The 24,746-nt window shown below is 39.0% G+C and overlaps 1 protein-coding gene across 1 annotated transcript in view; it reads left to right on the top strand.

The window, feature by feature from the left end:
* The window catches only part of LOC126248167 (RNA-binding protein with serine-rich domain 1-like), a 103,484-nt gene that overhangs the window by 36,520 nt on the left and 42,218 nt on the right, over positions 1-24,746 (top strand). Inside the window, exons 4-5 of the mRNA XM_049948925.1 lie at positions 14,688-14,825; positions 17,578-17,718. Coding sequence (XP_049804882.1) covers positions 14,688-14,825; positions 17,578-17,718 — 279 coding nt within the window. The remainder of the gene's footprint in view (positions 1-14,687; positions 14,826-17,577; positions 17,719-24,746) is intronic.

The following is a 24,746-nucleotide window of genomic DNA, read 5'->3' as shown; positions in this document are numbered from 1 at the left end:
TGTAATTTACATTACAGCTGTCGGTCCTACCGAGAATTATAAGTAATATCACTTATTTAACCTTCAGAGCTCTTTTTTGTATAAATGGGGAAACTGGTATACATTCCTACACAAAGAAATATGCAGAGTAAATGCTAAATTATATTTTTCCAGCCTCGGCAAACTTAGTTGTATGACAACAATGTTTGGTGAATAACTAAAGAGTGAGGCAAGCAATATGTTAGAGCAAGATGAGTACATGAAAGAATGTGTAGGTATTTGATGAATAAACAATTTTGAAGACCTATAGGATTGATTGTTGCTATGCTTAAAATGTATAAACACTGCTGTGAACACAGAAAAATGGTAGTCACCATAACTGTAGAAGACAGTGAAGGGTTGATAGTCAAGGTGTACCCCTGACATGTTTGGTAACTGTTATGTGCAGTCTTTTGAACAACTGTGGGTGGCCTCATTACATATCCATTATGACTGACCAAGGTAGGTGACACAGTGGTGGTGAGCACACTGGATTCACATTTGGGAAGATGTGGTTCAAATATACATTTGGCCATCCTGATTTAGTTTTTCTGTGGTTTCCCTAAATCAATTAAGAAAAGTGTTGGGATAATTCTTCTGACTGCAACAAGAATTCTGTTGGCTATCTGAGGAGCCAGTTTCCTTTTTGACACAGTGGATCGTCATGTGCATCTTTTTTATTATCTGCATGAAGCTACAGTTTTGCTGCATACTGTGTCCACAGTGCAGGTTGGTGCTGGTGCTTGCGTGGTGTGCCCAGCTTTTATTTTAACAATTTGGTCCTCTCCTAGTTATAGAGGAATCCACCAGTTTTCTGTTCCTTTTTTATCTTCTTGTGGACCTGTTGTATACAGGAAGTATATCGTTTTCTGCTGAAGGATGAAGACATCTTTCGAAAGAACAGGAATGGTTTGACAGATGCAATCCAGACTTTCAGCTTCTGGAGTGGCCACCAAAGTCACTAGACCTGTCATTGATCACTTCTGGGGAGACAGGGAATGGGACATCCAGTCCCTCAGTACATTTCCTACCTTCATAACAATGTTGAAGAGTGCACTGCATCCAGCATGTATTATGCTGATGCAACAACACTGCTGCTGACATCTCATAACAGTGTGGCCATGTTGGATTGCTGATATGTGGATGATAAGAGGAAGACTTACATGGTTCTAGGTAGGTTGTCATAATTTATCATCACACCAAAGTATCATAATAACAAGAAAATAGTGTTTGCCATCATGTGCAAACATTTAACTCATTCTTCTTCCCCAATTATAGGGTATTTTGTGCCATATCATTCACTCTTTATTTCCATTCAATGTTTTGAACTAATAAAACTGAATGCAAAAGTTAGGAAGTGTTTACTTACACAATACAGTAAGGAGAGGAAGTTTTGGGCATTAGGCAGATGTATAAACCAGGTACTGTACACTAGCTGTGTTTCCGAAGTAAAATTCTTTGCCAGGACATGCTCACACACAGCTAATCTCTCTTTTATTTTTCCCTGATCTAACTGAACTGAGTAATTGTAATAGATGTCGTGGATGCTATAAACGTGGAAGAGTTGGGATGAGGAGAAGGAACAGCAAGAGAATTTCCCACAGGTGCTGCTGGGGATAGTGGCATGTTGTATACAGGAAGGAAGGATATGTATGGTGACTTGAGGGGATAGAGGCAGATGAATCACTTTTTGTATTGTTGTTAACAAGAGGTATTGGGAACACCCTGCTTGCCTGAAGTTTTGCAGTTCTACTCATCTGTTTCTGTGGCGCAACTATTTCACTTCTACTTACTGGTGCTTTTCATTAATATTTTAATTTTGGTTGAATGTTGATCTGATTATTTTATATCCTCTTTTTTTGTATATGCATATTGTGGCACACAATATACAAAATAAATAAATTATTTCATGAATAGGCTTATTTTAATACTCATTTTGTTCCTTGAAGCTCATCATGTACTTGTTGTAGTTTTTCTCTGTAAACTTTTTGTCCAGGCATTACATTATTGAACACAACTTATGTAATCATGCAATTTTTGTACTCTGAGGCTCAAAGGGTAAGTGCTAAACTATAATTACAAAGATCCAGGGTTTGATCCCCAGCTGATTCTTGGAATTTTGTGTGACTTAACACCCCTTTTCTGTGTGGCAATGACTTTTTGATTTGATAAATGTCTAGTTGCAGCACAGTCTGTGATTCGCATTGAACTGTAGGTCCTCCTGTAAGTGACAGGGTAAGTCAGTCAGGGGTCAGAGGAAAGCAGTGACATACATCCCCCAATAGGATTATACCTAGTAAAGTACCATGTTCTTCAAATTAAAAAAAAAAAAAAAAAAAAAAACCCCGAAATAATTGAAATGAATATTCATCTAGATCTACTCATCTTCAGATCAACTCTCTCTCTCTCTCTCTCTCTCTCTCTCTCTCTCACACACACACACACATGCATGAACCAAAACATTATGACCACTGCCTACTGCAAGACTGAATGTGCCACCTGGTGGTGTTGGAGGCATGTGGACGGTAAGAAAAGTACACATGGTGCAGTAGTTGTTTGGTATGATTCCAGCTTTACATATGAAAACCAAAATCACAGATATCTGCCGAAACACCAGGGAAAAAGTGCCTGGCAACTCATGAGAGATAGATCCTGTATAAGTGGAGCAGAGGTGAGTGAGAAAAACATTCTAGTGATGTTGTGGGCTGCAAATAGGGAAAACCCCTGACATGTGTGACCTGAAAAAGGGCAGATTGTGTTGGCATGGTGCTTGGGAACAAGTATCTTAGAAATGGTAAAGCTGGTCAGCCGTTTGTGTGCTACTGCCATGAGCAACTATGTAAAGTGGTTGAAGGATGGTATAACCAGGAGTGGGCAACCAGGTGTTGCCTGCAGTCTTTGTATACATTGAAATCCACTTGGCACAATACCAGAGCATGCTCTGAGAAGAGCCAAAACAATTGGTGATGCCCATCACTACTTCATCAATGTGTTTCACCCAAGAATTGCATAGTATGCACTGTTATATCAGATAATATCTGTTAACATTAGGACTTTGGCTGTTTTTAAAATTATCCACTATTATGGACATGACCATTGTGAAACTGTAGCAGTGAAAGCAATGTGTTTCCAGATGAGATTAATGTATTGTAATCACTTTCTCTCTCTCTCTCTCTCTCTCTCTCTCTCTCTCTCTCTCTCTTTTTGGCTGCATTAAACTCGCATGAGCTAGTGGATTTCTATAATATTTTGTGGATAGTCTTTCACAGTATTTTCTGTTGTCTGTACTATTTTTATGCTGTTTTAGCCACTTTTCTTTTGTTTAAAAGGTAGACTGTTATTTATTGAGGATAATCTGACCAGCTCCCTTAGATTGTTTGCAGATGACGTTGTAATTTACCGTCTAGTAAAATCATCAGACAATCAATTCCAATTACCAAATGATCTAAAGAGAATTTCTGTATGGTGCGAAAAGTGGCAATTGGCACTAAACAAAGAAAAGTGCAAGCTCATCCACATGTGTACTAAAAGAAATCCAATAAATTTTGGGTATACAATAAATCACACAAAACTAAGGGCTGTCAATTCGACTAAATACCTAGGAATTACAATTATGAGCAACTTAAATTGGAAAGGCCACATAGATAATATTGTGGGGAAGGCGAAACAAAGACAGCACTTTGTTGGCAGGACACTTAGAAGATGCGACAAACCCACTAAAGAGACAGCCTACATTACACTTGACTGTCCTCTGCTAGAATATTGCTGCATGGTGTGGGATCCTTACCAGGCAGGATTGACGGAGGACCTCGAAAAAGTGCAAATAAGGGCAGCTCGTTTCGTGTTATCGCGCATTAGGGGTGAGAGTGTCACTGATATGACACGCGAGTTGGGGTGGCAGTCACTGGATCAAAGGCGGTTTTCTTTGCGAGGAGATCTATTTACAAAATTTTAATCAACAACTTTCTCTTCCAAACGTGAAAATATTTTGTTGACACCCACCTACGTAGGGAGAATTGATCATCATAATAAAATAAGAGAAATCAGAGCTCGAACAGAAAGATTTAGGTGTTCCTTTTTCTCACACGCCATTCGAGAGTGGACTGGTAGAGAAGTAAGTATGAAAATGGTTCGATGAACCCTCTGCCCAGCACTTAAGTGTGAATTGCAGAGTAACCATGTAGATGAAGATGTATTCAGAGTAACAGAAATTTTCAGCCTGTCATGGACAGCACAGTCTTGCATGAAGTGGCAGATTAGGGGATTGTTAGAAGGAATTTTCAGGGATAAAGGAAGAGTACAAGGAGAAAAATGTATAGTAGGAGAAACAGATAAGGAAATGTAGAGAAGTTCCAAACAGGGAGTATGGGAGTGTGTGGAGGTACATAGGGGGAAGGGACTAATGCAGATTGAGACAAAGAGTATTACAGAAATGAGGGATATGTACAAGGGTAATTCCAAAAGTAAGGTCTCCTATTTTTTTATAAGTACATTGACCTGTTTATTTATACAATGGTTTATATCAGTTTATATCTTGAACATTCAGCTATTTTTCGACATAATCACCATTTATGTCGATGCATTTTTGTAGACGCTGTGGCAGTTTTTGTATGCCCATGTCATACCAGCTCCCCACCATGCTGTTCAGAAAGTTACAAACCTCTTCTTTCACCTCGTCGTTGGTCCTGAATCGCTTTCCGACCAAATGTTCTTTTAACCTAGGGAACAGGTGATAGTCCCTGGGTGCCAAGTCAGGACTATGGGGTGGGTGGGTGATTATGTTCCACTGAAACTGTTGCAGGAGAGCAATGGTTTGCCGAGCAATGTTTGGGCAAGCATTGTCATGGAGCATGTGTGCACCCTTGTTCAACATTCCTCTTCTCCAGTTCTAAATTGTGCATTTGAGTTTTTTCAGAGACTCACAGTACCTGTCAGCGTTAATTGTGGTCCCAGTGATTCAGCTCCGACGACGAGGTGAAAGAAGAGGTTCATAACTTTCTGAACAGCATGATGGTGAGCTGATATGACATGGGCATACAGAAACTGCCACAGTGTCTACAAAAATGCATCGACAGAAATGGTGATTATGACAAAAAATAGCTAAATGTTCAAGCTGTAAACTGTTGTAAACCATAGTAGAAATAAACAGGTCTATGTACTTATAAAAAAAATAGGAGACCTTACTTTTGGGATTACCCTCATAGCAGGGAGGGTTTCCATGTGTGCAGTTCAGAAAAGGTGATGTTGGGCACCTGTGAAGGTAGCCACATTGTACACTGACTTGACTGCAACCACACACAGAACAGCATGGGTATGGCTGTGAACAAACTAACTTTACAGATGAGTGGCCACCACCATGCTCCAGTGTTCTAACCTATGGTATTCCAGTTCACAGGTAGGAAATTCCATCTTGTCAATTTCCTTGGTATTCCAGTTAGAACACAGCACTATAGCAACAAGATGCAGTTTTCAAACACGATTTAATGTTCCAAAAGGACCCCTTGCAAAAACGGTTCACAAGCTCTTCTCCAAATCAAACAAGACTGACAGCATGGCTGATGATCTAGTGGGGAATGCTGGCCCTAGGCAAACTGTAGTTACTCCTGAAAATGTTAACATGGTTTCTGGAATTATTCAGCAAAATCCAAGGAAATCCATTCAAAGAATTGCAGCAGAGACTTATTTGAAGTATTCCAGCATGCATAAAATACTGAGACAGAGACTACACGTGTGTCCATTCAAAATCCAAAGCCATCAGTCCATACATGTACAACCTGTGAGACAGAGGGTGTGAACCAGTTTCTCGCAGTGATTGATAACCAAGGATTTGATGTTGGCTGCATCTGGTTCACAGATGAAACACACTTCCACCTGAATGGAATCGTGAATAAATAAAACTGGCAGTTTTGGGGTTCTGAAAATCCCCTTTGTGCGAAGTGAAACCACTGTATTCTCCCAAAGTTAGGGTTTGGAATGTGGTATGCAGCAAAGGCTTTATTGACTCTTGTCTCATATAAGAAATGATCACTGATGAATGTGAAGTTGCAATTTTGGAACAGTTTGTCGACCCACAGCTTGCACTGGAGGATCTACCACACACCAAGTGGTTCATACAAGATGGACGAGACCACATTGCACCAAAAATGTGCTTCACTTTGGTGATGAATACTGTGGGAATAGAGTCATTGCACAGTATTATTGTAAATTTACTGGTGCAGAGATGGATTGGCCTCAGAAGCTGCCTGCTTGTGACTACTTTTTGTTTTCGAGACATTTAATTTTGAAATTGGGGACTCCTTCACTGGACACCCTGTAGTAGGGGCTAAGCTATCTAAGCTCATTATCTAACCTTGGTAAGTTATGGTTAGTTTTCCATAGTTACATTGAGGGACTGAAGTCTCTCTCTCTCTCTCTCTCTTTCTTTCTTTCTTTCTTTCTTTATTTCCTTCCTTCCTTCCTTTCTTAGTCTTTCCCATAGAAATATATTTGTAGAAAATAACTGTAAATAGCAGGAACTTATTTCTGGAAATGAGTACCAGGTGATGGAATGGAGAACACGTTGGCATGGTCAGCCTGATGTCAGATGTAAGTAAGTAAGAAACTGACTGGGATCTACCATGCACTTTTGTGATCATGTTAGGGAAGGGTAGGATATGGCAATAAATATATTTTGTCCATGATTCATGTAAGTCCAACCAGCTCACTCTGCTATGGTACCTTTGTTGTGATTACTGTGCATACCTGTACATTTGTAAGTAGTTGTTGGGAGTTAAGTAGACACACCAGAGCACTAAATAATTATATCCAGTAAATGTTTGTAGGAGCATATAAAGTCAGACAAATACCACATGGTAGACTGTCAGTTATTTAGTACTCTCAACTTTTTGTTCGGTTCTGTAGTTTCAGGTTATTCGTATAATTCTTAACTTCATGAGAATTATTGGCACTTATGTTGCCTGAGAAATTATCAATGTGGAAAACTTATGGAAGATGTTTCCTTAGATTATTGTAACTTCATGTCTAGAAGTAGTACGACAGATGACTTTGTAAATTCATCAGAAACAATCGTTATCAGTTATGCAGTACTAAAGGCTTGTAACTGAGGGGCTACTTCACCCATTATGGATCAGAAAATGTTGATGAGTCTGCATCCTGATGCTTGAAGCACAGCAGCTACCTACAGCAAGCCACAATATTCATGTGTACAGTAAGTTCCAGACTGGTTTTCTTTTAATGAATAAACTAGACGAACATCGATGCTTAAGATATTGTGTTGATTATAATTGATTTTGATTCAGTATTAACTTATTTGTGCTAAGTGCACCACATTTTTTTAATGATGTTATCATGATCAGAGTTTCCTTTTTTTAACAATTTCAGAAAAGTGTTCATTGTTAGTTTTTTTTGTGACTCATTTCTTGATTATGTTGCGTATGTATAGTATTTTATATCTAAAGGGAACTGAAATTTTCTGAATTACTGTGAATAATCACAGTATAAAGATGCAGTTTCCTGTTTTCAAATTCAGTGGGTTCTATTTTGAATCTTTTGTTTTAATTCTGGTCTCTTTGCTGTATTTCTAGGGTGGAGGAAAATAGGAGTGAGTCTGTCTTGATTCAGCTGTGATATTCAGTCACTATTGTTTTGCATGGTGAGATACAGTGTCATCAAGATAGAAGAACAGTGACTTAAGAGTAATGAATATGAGGGAAAACTGACATTTACAGTTCTGGGAAGTGGGTGAAATGTCTACTGCATTTATCTTGTACGTTCTGTTACAGGAGAAACTTTTAAGTGTTTATTAAAACAAGAAAATAAGGTAACATAATTGCAAAGTTCACAAATATACAAAAATAACTGATAGAGCAAGACCATCAGCCACTTGAAAGAGAAAGCTGACAAAGTGACCTCTAGACAGCTTTCTCTTGATAAGTTCTAGTATTCTGAAAGAAGAGCCTGATGGAAAAAAGAAACTACTTACAAAACAATAATTCATATCACAGTAAATACGCCTCTCTGATATATCCATCATTAAATTTAATCAAATGTGTCATCTAAAGGCACTTAGTTCTGAAATTTATTGGAATTATCAAGAGATTTTGTGTTGATTTATCAGTGTCATTATATGAAGTTAAGTCAATAAGTATCTGCAATCGATACCCTCTGGGGAGGGGAGTGGGGGGGGGGGGGGGAATTGTGTTTGCTCAGCAAGCCACGTGTGCACCACTTCCTTCACCTGTTGCTCAGAGCCTAATCAATGGCCCCTTCGTACATCTACAAGTGGATCAAAGCTGCATATAGTTTGCCACATCATCAACAGCCACTTGTCTGTTATTCAGAATCAAGGCACAGACTTGTTCAGTAATGCCATCAATTATGGCTGTAGCACGAATCTCCGCTCTTCTGTCATTTTTCATGCTTATTTGGCTACTTTTGAACTGTTCAGTCTACTGGTGAGCACTTTCCTGTGACAAAACTTTGTCCGTGTATTGTGCTGAAAGTCTTCTATGACTTGTTGCTCCTGGTACACTTTGAGACCCCAAAGAACAGATACAGAATGCTGTGTGGTGCAAACAGTGTGTGACATGGCCATCTTTAGGTTGTGACAGTACAAAGTGGACTGATGTGGTAATGCTACAACCTACCACAGGTGAAAACAACAGTGCCATCTAGTGGCCGGTGAGTGCACAAAGTCGTAGAGCCAACCTAAAGACAGAGCAAAACTGCAGATAATCATTGACTTATCCTTATACAACAAGGAGTCTTAACCTGCTTGAACAAAATTTAAGGCAAGAATTGGCTATAATTTGTTGTAGAAACCATTATATCATTCTGAAGAAACTAGGAAAACCTAAACTGCCATGTCTGGATGGGTATTTGAACCCAACTCCTCTCAGATATAAGTCCAGTTTACTTTGGACATGTTGAGTTTCTTTAATAACTTTTATTCCATAGAAAAACACTGAGAAGTAATGAATCTCATTTGCCTTAATTCATAAACTTTTGATTGATGTGTTAACACATCAGTTTTTTTTATGTTCCACACAGCCTTCTAGAATAGCCATCTACATCTGCATCTATACTCTGCAAACCACCATGAGGAGCATGGCAGAGGGCATGTCCTATTGTGGCAGTTATTAGGGTTTCTTCCTGTTCCATTCACAGATGGAACACAGGAAGGATGACTGTTTGAATGCCTCTGTGCATGCAGTAATTATAGTAATCTTATCCTCATGATCCCTATATGAGTGATACATTGGGTGTTGTAGTATATTCCTAGGGAAATTATTTAAAGCTGGTTCTTGAAACTTTGTTAATAGATTGTCCCGGGATAGTTTACATCTATCTTCAAGAGTCTTCCAATTCTGTTCCTTCAGTATCCCTGTGACACTTCCCACAGATTAAACAAACATGTGAATATTTGTGGTGCACTTGTCTGTAGATGTTCAGTACCCCAGTTAGTCGTATTTGGTATGGGTTCCACCCACTTGAGCAGTATTCTAGAACTGGTTGCATGAATAATTTGTAAGTAATCTCCTTTGTAGAGTGATTGCACTTCCCCAGTATTCTACCAATAAACCGAAGTCTTATCACCTGCTTTACCCATGACTGAACCTATGTGATCATTCGACTTCATATCCCTACAAAGTATTGCACTTAGGTAAATTTTACATTTCTGAACATTTAGAGCAAGTTGTGAAGTGCAAAATTTTACATTTCTGAACATTTAAAGCAAATTGCCAGTATCTGCACCACTTTGAAATCTTATCAATATCTAACAATATTTATGCATCTTCTTTCAGATAGTACTTCATTATAGATAGCTGCACCATCTGCAAAAAGGTTGATTTTATTATTGTTATTGTCTGCAAGGTCATTAATATACAATATGAACAGCAAGGGTCCTAACACACTTCCTTGGGGCGCATCTGAAGTTACTTCTACATCCGATGATTACTCTCCATTCAAGATAACGTGCTTCTTCCTCCGTACCAAAGAGTCCTCAATCCAGTCATAAATTTCACTTGACACTCCATCTGATAGTACTTTCAGCAGTAAGCATAGGTGCAGTACTGAGTCAAATGCTTTTTGGAAATCAAGAATAAATACTGCATCTACTTGGTTGCCTTGATTCAAAGCTTTCAATATGCCATGTGAGAATGGCGCGAGTTGGGTTCCACATGATTGATTTTTTAAATCCATGATGGTTGGCATTAAAGAGGTCATTCTGTGCAAGATACTTCATTATGTTTCAGTTCAGAATATGTTCTAAGATTCTACAACAAATCGATATCAGGGATATTGGACGGTAGTTTTGTGGATCACTTCTACTACCTTTCTTGTAGATGGGTGTGACCTGTACCTTTTTCCAAGAACTGGGCGCAGTATTTTATTTGAGGGCTCTACAATAGATTATAAGTTAGAAGAGGGGCTAACCCAGCAACAAATTCAGTATACAATCTGACAGGGATTCCTTCGGGGCATGGAGCTCTGTTCAGTTTTAACGCTGTCAGCTATTTCGCAACACCGCTGACACTAATATTTATTTCAGTCATCTTTTTAGTGGTATGAGGAATAAATTGGGCAATTCTCTTGGGTTTTACTTTGTAAAGGAACATTTGAAAATGGAGTTATGCATTTCAGCTTTTGCTTTGCTACCCTTAATTTCAGTTTCTGTCTCGTTCACTAGGGCTGGACACTAACTTTGGTACCACCGACAGTCTTTTCATATGGCCAGAATTTCTTTGGATTTTGTGAAAGATCACGTGACAATATTCTGCTATGGTAACCACTGAAGGCATCACACATTTCTCTCTTTATAGCCAAATGTGTTTCATTTAGAATCTTTCTATCTGTAGCCCTATGCTTTGCTTTACACCTATTATGCAGTAATCTCTGTTTCTATAGAAGTTTCTTTACAGTGACTGTATACCATGGAGGTTCCCTCCCATTATGAAATGTTCTACTGGGTACATACCTATCCAGTGCATTGTCAACTATTCTTTTAAACTTGAGCCAGAGTTACTCTACATGCTCCTGCCCTCTGCTGGAAGTTTCAAATTCCTCAGTGAGATATGACACTACTGATTTTTTATTTAGTTTACTGAACATATGCCGTATTTACTCGAATCTAAGCTGCACTCGAATCTAAGCCGCACCTGAAAAATGAGACTCGAAATCAAGGAAAAAAATTTTCCTGAATCTAAGCCGCACCTGAAATTTGAGACTCGAAATTCAAGAGGAGAGAAAAGTTTTAGGCCACACATCCAAATCAAAACAAAGTTGGTCCATTGTAATATGAGACACAATTTAGGTCGAATAAATGACAATACAGCTACAGTAGTTTGGTTCGAGTCGTAAGCTTAGCAGTTAAGCTGTACCAGGTAGCCATTGCTATGCGTCAGTCGCTCCATCCGTATTTATACGAGTACCCTTCCTTTTTCACATGCTTCATCTGGTTTGGATTGATTGCTTATTTTTCTTTGATCTGATAAGTGCCGTTCTCTTTGTTATAGGTGTTTACGTCACTCTAAGCTGAAAATGCGTTACTATACTGTGTCATGCATTGTTTGTCGCATTCTGATAATGAGTATTTATGGCCTGTCGCCGCTCGCGGCATGGCTTGGTTTTGTGCGCGCTACCGCCGCTTACAATTTTAAAAAGAGAGAGAGAGAGAGAGAGAGAGAGAGAGAGAGAGAGAGAGAGAGAGAGGAATCGTCTCATTATCGAAACAATGGCAAGAGACTGCTGTTTGTTGTTACTTACACTGCTGCTTTCTTTGATAACGATCAACAAGAACCAAATAATAGGCTGCGTATGATAGAAGATGTTCTGAACGAGAGTTTAGCGAAAATTTTTCTCCGTTTGAAAATCTTTGCAGACTCCTCTTTAGTACATTATATTCTGCACAGAAATTAGTTAGATTTAAAAATCTAGTCAATTGCCATGCTTCAATTCTGACTGTATCACTATTAGGCATAAGAATAATACAAATATAAACATGACATGATATGTATATTCTTCCGCGTTTGTTGTTGTCTCACTCTAGTTTCGTAGTTTATTAGGCAGACAGGATTTAAATGAGATAGCAGCAAATATGAAAGAATGCATGGCAAAATGTTTATATTCGATTTATTCTTATGGTGAAGAGAATACTGTGTGTGATTCACAATTCATAGAAGTTCCTATTAGCAACCATCTCTTCTCACAGGTAGGAAAAAATTCAGAACGTAGAGTTGGCCATATTGACAAACATCCCAAACAGTCTTGCCAGTCGGATTTTCATAGTACATTGAAATGCTGCTACATTCGAAGATGAACAATACGGAATTTGTATTTACTTGTTGGATAATGTATGAAAATGAAGTGGTCGAAACTCGGGGCGGAGAAAAAAGCTCGTCTTCCTTCTTTTTTTTAATTTTTTACTGACGCAGAGGTTTTGGCGCCAGTATTTATCTTTGTGCCTGCAAAGCATGCCTGTGTAGCGCTACACATATTCGAAGGCAGAAGTTAGTTGTGGCGGCACCTACCAACATTTTTCAGAATTTCCGCTTAATTTGCACTCAATTCTAAGCCACAGGCGGTTTTTTGGATTACAAAAACCGGAAAAAAAATGCGGCTTAGATTCGAGTAAATATGGTATATCTTTCTGCTTGTTTTGGTTGTCCTTTGTACGTTGGTAATCATTGTTGACACATCCACAAGTGAACTGAGGTTTTTTCCAAAGTAAATCAGGAGATTGGTTTGGTGGATGATAGAAGATACAGTTATCATTTTATACCCACCCTTGAAACTGTGTCTTTCCCAAACAATCTCACATGCAGCTTCAATTTTTACTTCAGTGAATTTGAGTTTCATGTCAGTTGCGACAAATACACCACCTCCATTTCCCATTTGCCTATCCTTTTTATATACACCTAAATTTTCACCAAAACCCTCACTGCTGACAATTTGAGGTTTCAACCAGCTTTCTGTACCTAGTATTATATGAGCTTCACTGCTTTTCATGCGCGCTTGAAACTGGCATTTTGTTGCAAATGCTTCAGCAGTCTTACGATTTTAATACTCTCACCTGTGGGAGGCATTTCTTTCCTACAGCTATCGTTATCTGGATTGGATGGAGAGTTGCTTAATCTAATTGTGCATCCCACACACAGTCAGTTACGTGAGTAGCAGCCTCTGATGTGTAATGCACACATGACCTATTTAGGGGAACCCTACAGTTCTCAACCCTATGGCACATGAGAGAAATAAGTCTGATAAAAACCTTGTATTTGAAGAGCACACATGTTGGTAATAAAAGTTTTTACAACTTCATTTCCTAACTACAAAGGAAAGAAACAGGAATTTGTGTAGATCAAAACTGTTTGCTAGTGCATGAATTTAAGGAATGTCATGTGCTTATTAGCTGTAACAATTTGGTTCAACACACATGTTTATGTATTCCTCATATTTGTTGTTGTTATCATCATCGTTGAGGCAGTTAATTTATTTCATATGCAAATATCACTCAACAAATAGTAAAGGCATGTGCCATAGGTATTTAAAAAAAAAATCATAGGAGTCTGTTCAGTGTACAGTGCCCCAAATTACTTTAGTTTTAATTGAAACAACTTTTAAGTAAGTACATCTTTTTATATCAGAATCACAACTGCACACAGTCCTATGCAGACAGGTCTGTGCAAAAGGACATCTTTGATTTGTCTTTAATTTGCCCCAGTCATGCTCTCAAGGCAGCTTACTGAATGAATTAACCAAATATGATGTAGTGTAACATCCTGATGGCACTGAAACGAATGATACATATTTGAGCTACAAAATTTGTTATATGCTCAGCCTCTCTGAGTATATTGGAAGATATACAGTGCATATACTTGTAGAAAAACCAGTCCAGTCTATTCAGGAACAACACATAGGGAAGGAGATGATATTCTACTGGGTAGCAGAATGTGGGAAAATTCAGGGCAACAAACTGGCAGAAACAACAGCTAGGTTGGACTGCATTTTATCTGCAGTTGCACAATTTAAAGACCTCCTAATTACAATCACGTAACTGTTCAGGGACAAAACCATTCAGTGATGTGAAGGAGAATGGTCGAAAGTGGGGGGCAAAAATTTCTGCTCAGTGAAACTGAGAATATCTGGCTGTTGCATAACTCCTCCCTGCCATAAAGATGTGGCAAAGAATCCATTACTTGCTTCTGGATTGGGTACAGGTTTTCTCTCTGAAGAGAGGATCCCCTAATTTGTTGTGCTTGCAGTGTACAAATTTTGGTATGCCATAATTCGATTGACTGTGTTTTATATCATGATAAGAGTGCAGAAACTGGTTTACCGGCTGTTCTGTACTCTACATGACATTGTGGGAGGTGTGGTTTCGGTTTTAAGTTGGATGGCTTATCCATTCACATGCATGGACACACGCCCTTGTTTGTGTGTGCGTGTGTTGGGGGGGGGGGGCGGTTGGGGGTTTGCACATGTGTGTGTGTGTGTGTGTGTGTGTGTGTGTGTGTGTGTGTGTGTAGTGGAAATAATGACAATAGTAGGAAGCAGCAACCAGTTTTTAGAACTACAATTATGTTATGCTCCAGTGATGTGAAAACATCTTGTATATACTATACTTGTGTACCATTCACTCACAATACATTAATATAGCTCTTGTATTGTAGGTCTTCCAGAATCAAAAAGAGAATTGAACCTGAGCCAGCTCGAGCAACAGCAAGAATTAGAAAGAAAATTATTAGGGTACGAGATACAAGAAAGAGAGGTGATTCTTCATCAAGTGATAGTAGTAGCAGTAGCAGAAGGTAGAAAATCAGTATAATTTATCTTAGTAAGCCTTTTATTATTTGTATAATATTCCTAATTTCTTGTTTTCTCAGATGTAAGTGTATTGTTTAAATTTACCAGCCATTAGAACAAATGTTGTATCTATTTAATGTTCCAGACTACAGATTATTGTAATCATATGGCTATGTTGTTGGTAAGAGATTTCCCCACAGTGACTGAGAGAGTGACATGACACATGGCAGTAATTACTAAACATTAGTGCTTTCTAAAAATCTTGTGCCACTATAATATTACTATTTTATTTATACCCTCTCATATTTTTCATTTGTTATCTACAAAATACTTTATCTTGGAACCTGATATTTCATTCTGTCACTAAACTGTTAGACATTTGCATTCTGATTTGATATTTATTGAATGAAAAACTTAATAACAGAAATGAGTTAATCAAATCATCATAGCGCTTTAATTGTGTGTTGTGTGAGGTATTTCATGACTAATCATTGCATAAAACATATGGTGATAGGGAAATTTTATTACTGCTTTTGTGATAATAGCAAATATTTAATGATTCCACGATCAATACATATGCATGTACACAAAACAAAAAGTAATCTGTTGATACAATGAAAAATACTATTATGAGACTTAGTATGTTGTGGAAAGAGATGAAAAGTGATTTTTATGAGAAATTAAATAATAGGAAATAATAGTTTGAAAAATTATTTTATTACTGTAAGAATGATATAGTGTTAAATATTTACAATTATTTGGGCACCAGTAAATGTGGTTTGTATCATGTCTCATTGTAGATATTTTGACCTTTTATTAACTAAATGTTAATATTATGAAGCAGTCCAGAAAAAATTAGCCGGCCGGTGTGGCCATGCGGTCGCAGGTTCGAATCCTGCCTGGGGCATGGATGTGTGTGATGTCCTTAGGTTAGTTAGGTTTAAGTAGTTCTAAGTTCTAAGGGACTGATGACCTCAGATGTTAAGTCCCATAGTGCTCAGAGCCATTTGAACCATTTTTTTCCAGAAAAATACTGAGCACACTACTCAGTGTTGTTAACAGAAGTATGTAGAATATTTAAACTCTTTATGTCTTATGTGACTCAATGAAATCATTCATCAGCTATCAACTGCCGATTAAGTATAGCTTTGACTGCAATGAAAATGGTGGATATACATCTAATGAGTGTACAGAACACTGGAAAAGTTAGGCATCTTATGATTTTGTTTAACAATTCAAAATATATTGCGTAAAATGTTTCACAAATAAGGACAACCTGTGATCAATTGCACCTTTAAATGCACTGGCATCTTGGGCCATCTCTGTTAAAATGTTCCTTTTGTAAGTGTAATTTCTAAGGATCACTTTGCAGAGATATAGGAAATTTCTTTTAGGAACAGAAACATGAGACACAGCCAGAAAAAAAAGATTGTGAGGTTGCAGATATGCACAGGAGTTGAATAGCAAATGAGCAGTTGGTGATGGATGCATCTAATCTTCCACACCCCTATGCACAATGCAAAAGAGAGACTAATGCTATCAGTATCAATTTTTTGGTGGAGTTTGGTTCTCCATATTGCTTTCAGAAGTCCCCTGCTCCATAGCATTTCCCAATTTGTTATTGAAGTAAGAAACTGAAAAAGCCTGTGTTCACATACTGAGACGTGACATCTGTCTTACATTCATTAGCAGAAAATTGCTGTACATTAAAATTGAATCTTATGTTTATGCAGTTAATGAAAAACATTACCAGATACTTGGATTTTGTTCTGTCACTCATTGCACTGATAATGTAAGGCTGTTGTCTACAACCTAGAATTTTAGAACTGTACATTTAATTCTTCAACAAGATTGTCACTGTGATGGTGCACTCATTTTGATATTATGTGGTGATGAAGAGCTACTTAAAGTGTGTGAAATAAAAATACCTGGATTTACAGAAATTCCATGCCATTAAAAGTTCAGGGTATTCCATGACTGGAAATTACAAAGCAGTGAATGTAAGGTCATTAACAGCCTTTCCAGTATGTCTGGTGTGAAATGCTTTTACTTTCACTATCTTATTTAAATTAATTAATGTAGTACTAAAGTTAACAACTCGTGAAATGGTAGAGACATTGAGTCATCAAAGTGCACAAACAAGACTGAAAAGTTTGCTAGCTTTCAGGTGGCTCCAATTTTGAACTATAGTCCCCCCCCCCCCCCCCTCCTGCCTCTTCCGCATCTCTCGGCCTCCCGCCTCTTTCGTCCCTCTCGGCCTCCCGCCTCTTTCGTCCCTCTCGGCCTCCCGCCTCTTTCGTCCCTCTCGGCCTCCCGCCTCTTTCGCCCCTCTCGGCCTCCCGCCTCTTTCGCCCCTCTCGGCCTCCCGCCTCTTTCGCCCCTCTCGGCCTCCCGCCTCTTTCGCCCCTCTCGGCCTCCCGCCTCTTTCGCCCCTCTCGGCCTCCCGCCTCTTTGGCCCCTCTCGGCCTGCCGCCTGTTTCGCCCCTCTCGGCCTGCCGCCTGTTTCGCCCCTCTAGCCCTCCCGCCCCTCTAGCCCTCCCGCCCCTCTCACCCTCCCGCTTCTCTCACCCTCGCACCTTAATAATCTCATATTGTTTATAAAATATACTGTTTGCTGTGTATACTACAGGGGGTAAGATATTTTGCATATTAAATTTATCAGTTTTTTCCATTACTCACATTTTTATAGTTTTCCTCTAAGTTTGCATGTGACACCATTTTTTGTTAACTAATTACATTTCTTTCTTTTTTTTAAAGTTCATCAAGTAGTTCGGGGTCTTCAAGTGATTCAAGTGATTCTCGTACTTCGACATCAGGTACTTCTTCAAGATCAAGTTCATCTTCAAGTAGTTCCAGTTCATCATCGAGCTCCGATTCAAGAGTGCAAGTGAAGCGCAAGTATGTAATTGTTAGTGGTTATAGTGGAGGTTTTGTATGTAGGTATTGTTTTGAAAGAGTAGTGCTATTTATGAAGCATAATATAATGATTCTCATTCTCGCAGTATGTAGTAAGTAATGAGTATTTCATATGCTTACTTCTGTTCAGGTGTTGCTCAGTGGCTTAGTGGGTGTCATTCTACAGTTCCTTGGTTCTTCAGTCCTCAGTTGGTTCTTGGATTTTTTCTGTCACTTACTGTTTTTATTCACCTCTGGCACACACTAGTGTGTGTGAAAAGTACCAACTTCCACCATGACTTGGAGTCAACATTAAACTATAGTCCTTCGTACAACTGTCTGTGTAAGTCAGTTGAAAGGTCTGAGGAAGGTAAGGGTATAAATAACCTCCAGTGGGACCATACACGGTTAGGCATTGCGGTGTTCAAACCAACCTTTAACCTCCTTAATGATGGGAGGTTTCGGTATAACACATAACAAGCTGATTAATTTCTTATGTGTATCGAAAGAGGACTTTGCTTGTGAATTTGAAGACCAGGCAAAGGTAAAAATATAACTGACATCTCCTGGAAGTTTAAAACTGTGTGCCATACTCCTGGATATGTTGTTGGACTAATGCCCCTAGGAAAAAGGATTCCAGCAAGATAAGCAGGAGAACCGCTATGAAACTTTGAACATTGGAGAGAGGTACTGGTGGATGGAAGTTTTGAGTCAAAGCTTGAGGTAAGTCTGGATAGACCAGTCAGTCACAGCATTACTTGTAAAAGACGGGGGTTTTGGTTTGTCTCAATGACAGAGAACTTCTGTCTTTCAGGCAGTTTAGTATTCATTATGCTGTAGAATGAAACATTTATTCGGGACAAAATTATTTTAATATTTCTAGCTGGTAGAACTTTGTGTTGGAAATTGCAATTTTACTGACATTTCACAATAGCAACCTTTAGCACCAATGCCCTTCTATAATATATTCCATGTCATATTGCTGTAGTCAGTAGGATAATACTTATAACATTATATTTCTTATAACATCCACCCTGATAGCTGAGTGGTCAGCGTGACAGATTGCCGACCTACGGGCCCGGGTTCGATTCCCGGCTGGGTCGGAGATTTTCTCCGCTCGCGGACTGGGTGTTGTGTTGTCTACATCATCATTTCATCCCCATCCGGCGCACAGGTCGCCCAAAGTGGTGTCAAATGTAATAAGACCTACACCAAGGCAGCTGAACCTGCCCCGCAAGGGGCCTCCCGGCCAATGACACCAAACGTTCATTTCCATTTCTTATAACAGTTGGACAGACTGAATTTTGAAGACTGTGTACACAATGATATACGCCATGTCATAATCACTCAATATACTATGTACTTTTCATGTTTTCATATGTTTGTTTACTTGTGGAGGTCACTTTGCTCTTGGTTCCGAGAACTTGATTTGAATGGACTTTTACCAGGGAGCACGTAATAGCAGTCACACTCTTCATGACTTGGTGCTCAGGCACACAATATCTGAAACAGCTGATGCCTCCTTATGCTGGGTGCTGGGAGCCCTGTGAATTAATACTTCTGGCTTCATACCAGTGTAAAAATGAGCTGTGGGAGCAACCACATTGTCATTACAAAATGATGATTACAGACATAATGTTTCTCACATTACATCAAAAGAGGCAGAAAATAATTGAGAGTCCCACTCCCAAAAGTGCATGTTCATTATCATCAGTTAAAATTCAATATAGCTTCAGGTTACAATGATCAGCAATATTTTTGTTGCAAAGAATGTGAATGATATTCTTTGTTAAGGTGTGGATGCTGAATTTGAAAATGAAATCAATTTTTGGCTATTGGTCTCAGTTTTCTTGTCACGTGTTCCTCAGTATCAGTTGAAATACTTGAAAATGCTGCATGCTCATTCTTCTTCTTTAGCTTTAATTAAATATTCTACAGATTTAATCACTGAAAAATCGTCCAAATATGCGCATGGAATTTCCACACATGGTCTTCAGTTCAGGAAATGAAGATAATCTGGCACCATTGCCCATGAGTCATGCTTAAACACACAATATCACACCTTGTCTCTTGTATCTCAGCATTGGGAGTTTTAACGGTTACTACATGTGGCTGTGGGTTGTTTCTTGTGGAATTTTGTGTTGTCTGTTGATTCAGTAGTTAACACCTTATACCTGCAGAAATAGTAAAAAACAACAAAGACCTTGTTAGCAGGAAGCTCATTTTGTGCATATTTGGAGAGTTAATACTGAAATTGGAAAAAAAAAGAAATGGAAAACTAATCTTTTTGTAGTGAAGTCTCACAAACTGAAGTTCATGTTTAAGGTTGGTGTATCTCTTACAGGCTGATTAAAAGTATCATGGCACTTTTCCATTGCTGTTTCCATGATTTGGAGGAAACCAGTGGACCATACAATGTATCTACATCTACATCTATATCTGTCATCTACAAGCCACCTTAATGTTATGTGGCAGAGGGTACTTTATGTACTACTGTCATTTCCCCTTTTTCCTATTTCACTTGTATATGGTTTCCAGGAAGAACGGTTGCTGGTAAGCTTATGTGGGCTCAAATATCTCTAATTATATCTTGGTAGTCTTTTCGCCAGTTGCCCGTAAGAGCAAACATTATATTGGTTGACTCTTCCAGAAATGTATGCTCTTGGTATTTTAACACTAGACAATACTGGGATGCAGAATACTTCTCTTGTAGCGTTTGCCAATAAAGCTAACTGAGCATCTCCTTGATGTGTTCTTGCTTAATTAACACTTTCGCTGCTGCAGACGTGTTCGTTGCACTCCACGCTGAGGCAGCTTTCGTTATGGGTGTACTGCTCGCCAATTGCTGGTGCCTGTGTGGAGAGATGGTGTTCCAGCCAATATAAAATACTTATCATTCATTTTTTCGAAAACTATTAGATGAAAAAAATTGATTTTTGCACATCTTACTGTCTGATATCTTCGCTTGATGAAGGACTACATTTCTTTTCGTAATATCCCATAGTTACTGTGTTGTGTAAAATTCAGTAAAACATTGTGCAAAATTTTAAAGAGGCCAAATAGGTAAAAAGTAATTGTGTCAACTTTGTGTGTGGTTGAGTGCAGCTCATATATTGCAGTGAATGAAATGTAGAGAAGGCATAAAATTTTATTCAAAATTGAGAGTAGAATGATAGCTCTTAATGATTCAAGATATTGAAATGAGGTTTCTTAATTTTTTTTAATTCTTTTATTTTTTAAATGATGGAACACAAGAGGCACATATATTGTATGAAAAATACTCGAAACTTTTTTATTCACCATTATAAGAAAGTAGCTCGTACGCAGCAGTGAGAGGTCAGCTTCTCAGGATGCATTATGACATTCATAGCACTGTAGGAAAACCCAGGTGGCTCGTGTATATATGTCCACAACACCTAGGAAACTGCATAACAGGATGTGTACAGGGTGTTTCAAAAATGACCGGTATATTTGAAACGGCAATAAAAACTAAACGAGCAGCGATAGAAATACACCGTTTGTTGCAATATGCTTGGGACAACAGTACATTTTCAGGCGGACAAACTTTCGAAATTACAGTAGTTACAATTTTCAACAACAGATGGCGCTGCAAGTGATGTGAAAGATATAGAAGACAACGCAGTCTGTGGGTGCGCCATTCTGTACGTCGTCTTTCCGCTGTAAGCGTGTGCTGTTCACAACGTGCAAGTGTGCTGTGGACAACATGGTTTATTCCTTAGAACAGAGGATTTTTCTGGTGTTGGAATTCCACCGCCTAGAACACAGTGTTGTTGCAACAAGATGAAGTTTTCAACGGAGGTTTAATGTAACCAAAGGACCGAAAAGCAATACAATAAAGGATCTGTTTGAAAAATTTCAACGGACTGGGAACATGACTGATGAATGTGCTGGAAAGGTAGGGCGACCGCGTACGGCAACCACAGAGGGCAACGCGCAGCTAGTGCAGCAGGTGATCCAACAGCGGCCTCGGGTTTCCGTTCGCCGTGTTGCAGCTGCGGTCCAAATGACGCCAACGTCCACGTATCGTCTCATGCGCCAGAGTTTACACTTCTATCCATACAAAATTCAAACGCGGCAACCCCTCAGCGCCGCTACCATTGCTGCATGAGAGACATTCGCTAACGATATAGTGCACAGGATTGATGACGGCGATATGCATGTGGGCAGCATTTGGTTTACTGACGAAGCTTATTTTTACCTGGACGGCTTCGACAATAAACAGAACTGGCGCATATGGGGAACCGAAAAGCCCCATGTTGCAGTCCCATTGTCCCTGCATCCTCAAAAAGTACTGGTCTGGGCCGCCATTTCTTCCAAAGGAATCATTGGCCCATTGTTCAGATCCGAAACGATTACTGCATCACGCTATCTGGACATTCTTCGTGAATTTGTGGTGGTACAAACTGCCTTAGATGACACTGCGAACACCTCGTGGTTTATGCAAGATGGTGCCCGGCCACATCGCACGGCCGACGTCTTTAATTTCCTGAATGAATATTTCGATGATCGTGTGATTGCTTTGGGCTATCCGAAACATACAGGACGTGGCGTGGATTGGCCTCCCTATTCGCCAGACATGAACCCCTGTGACTTCTTTCTGTGGGGGACACTTGAAAGACCAGGTGTACCGCCAGAATCCAGAAACAATTGAACAGCTGAAGCAGTACATCTCATCTGCATGTGAAGCCATTCCGCCAGACACGTTGTCAAAGGTTTCGGGTAATTTCATTCAGAGCCTACGCCATATTATTGCTACGCATGGTGGATATGTGGAAAATATCGTACTATAGAGTTTCCCAGACCGCAGCGCCATCTGTTGTTGACAATTGTAACTACTGTAATTTCGAAAGTTTGTCTGCCTGAAAATGTACTGTTGTCCCAAGCATATTGCAACAAACGGTGTATTTCTGTCGCTGCTCGTTTAATTTTTATTACCGTTTCAAATATACCGGTCATTTTTGAAACACCCTGTATATACACCCACAGCAGCAAAAGGGTTAATGACCCTGTAACAAAATATGCTGCTGCTCTTTGGATCTTCTCTGCTTCCAGTGATTGTTTTGAAATCATGTGTTCTGTTGTTCTGTAATTATAAAGTAAAGGATCTTTCCGGCAATGTATTCAGAATATGTTACATTTTTTTAATTTTTATTTTGAGGGTCAGCTGCCATTCCCTACACCAAATGTTGATCTTCTGCTGGTCTTTCTGTGTTTTGATACAATTTCTAGCATTATGACTTCTTTGTATACAAAGTTATCTACTAGGTCATGTGCATATATGTATTGTGAAAAGTAATGGTCCTATCACAATCCATTGGAGCACATCCAAAGTTACTTTTACTTCTGAAGACTTCTCTCTGTTCAGAATGACATGCTGTGTTTTGTTTGCTAGAAACTCTTCAGTCCAATCACACAGTTGGTGTGATATTATGTATGATTATATTTTGTCCATTATACAGAGTGCAGAACTGTATTGAATGCCTTCTGGAAGTCAAAGAACACAGCAGCTACCTGGGTGCCTGTATCTACTGCTTCACGGGTCGTGTGGACGAACAGAGTGAGCTGGATTTCACATGTCGGTTGTTTTTGGAATTCATGTTGATTCCTATAGAGAAGATTTTCCATCTCCAGAAATGTCATAATATGCCAGCAAAAAAAATGTTCCAAAATTGTACAATAGATCGACGTCAAAGACATAGGCAAATAGTTTTGAGCCTCTGTTTGATGACCATACTTGTAAATGCATTTGAGCTGTGCTTTTTCCCAAACCTTAGGAACGCTTCACCCTTGAGCGACCTACGGTAAACTGCTGCTAGAAGAGGGGCAAGTAGTTTTGCATACTCTGTGTAGAATTGAATTGGTATCCCATCAGGTCCAGTGACCTTTCCTCTGTTGAGTGATTTCTGTTGCTTTTCTTATCCCTTAGTCACTTATTTCAGTACCTGTCTATTTGTCATTTGTGTGACGATTTAATCTTCTTTTGTGAAACATTTTTGGAAAAAGACATATAGTACTTCGGCACCCATGTATCATTCTCTGTTTCAGTGCCATTATGGTCACAGTGTGTCTGGACAGATGCCTTTGATGTGTATACTGATTTACCATAAGACCAAAACTTCTTAGGATTTTCTTTGAAGTTGATTACTTGTGAATCCATTGAATTCTTCATCCATAGCACTCCTTACACTAATTCAGGCTCTGTTTAGTTTTTGTTTGTCAGTTGCTATGCTAGCATGTCATTTTGCCAACTGCAAATAATATGTAGACTGCCATAAGCATTTACAAAAACAAATATTACATGATAAATGAGGCCAGTACAGAAATTCTGAAATTTGCTCTGGATTCAGGACCGAATTATGTTCCAGGAACAGTGTATATTGCCAATAAGGCTATTTAGTTTTGGTAGAGATTGAATGATTATTTCTTAGCTTACACAGTATTAGCAACCTGGCCTGGCTTCGCACAGTTAGCATTAAGTGTCTTCACCCAGATGACTTGTTTACAGGCCACTGCATAAAGTTATGAATAAAATTCAGAGAACAACATTAAATAAATGAATATCGACACTTTCATATAACTTATGTGATGTAAGCAGTGCATGCCAGGAAAGTTGTCTGGAGACATGAATGTTGTGTGCTCATATTGAACTGACATGTGGAGTGACGTCTCATGGAAATGATGGGAGCACATCATGATGAAAGTAGTATTTTTATAACCATTGTCAATATTGTATGCAAATCCTGGGTATATGTTTTTGTGAGGGATTCTGTATGTATTGGAGGTTGGCTGAGGTGGCACAAATAAAAGAAGAAAATAAGAGAAAAACCAGCATGATGTATGTGTTTAGGTCAAGTTACAGCACTCCTCTTTGAAGCATAGTAATCACTGTGATGCATTCTTGAGACTCATTGCCACAATTCTTTGTCATGGACTCTATGGTAAACATCTTCGCTGTGCCAAGCAAATAATTGTGTCCACATCTAGGTTTGATTCATTGAAAGCTGAGTTAC

The sequence above is a fragment of the Schistocerca nitens genome, chromosome 3 (genome assembly GCF_023898315.1).
Source record: "Schistocerca nitens isolate TAMUIC-IGC-003100 chromosome 3, iqSchNite1.1, whole genome shotgun sequence".
NCBI classification, from domain to species: Eukaryota; Metazoa; Arthropoda; class Insecta; order Orthoptera; family Acrididae; genus Schistocerca; species Schistocerca nitens.
The sequence above is the reverse complement of the archived record's forward strand: the minus strand, read 5'-3'. Positions and strand labels throughout refer to the sequence as shown.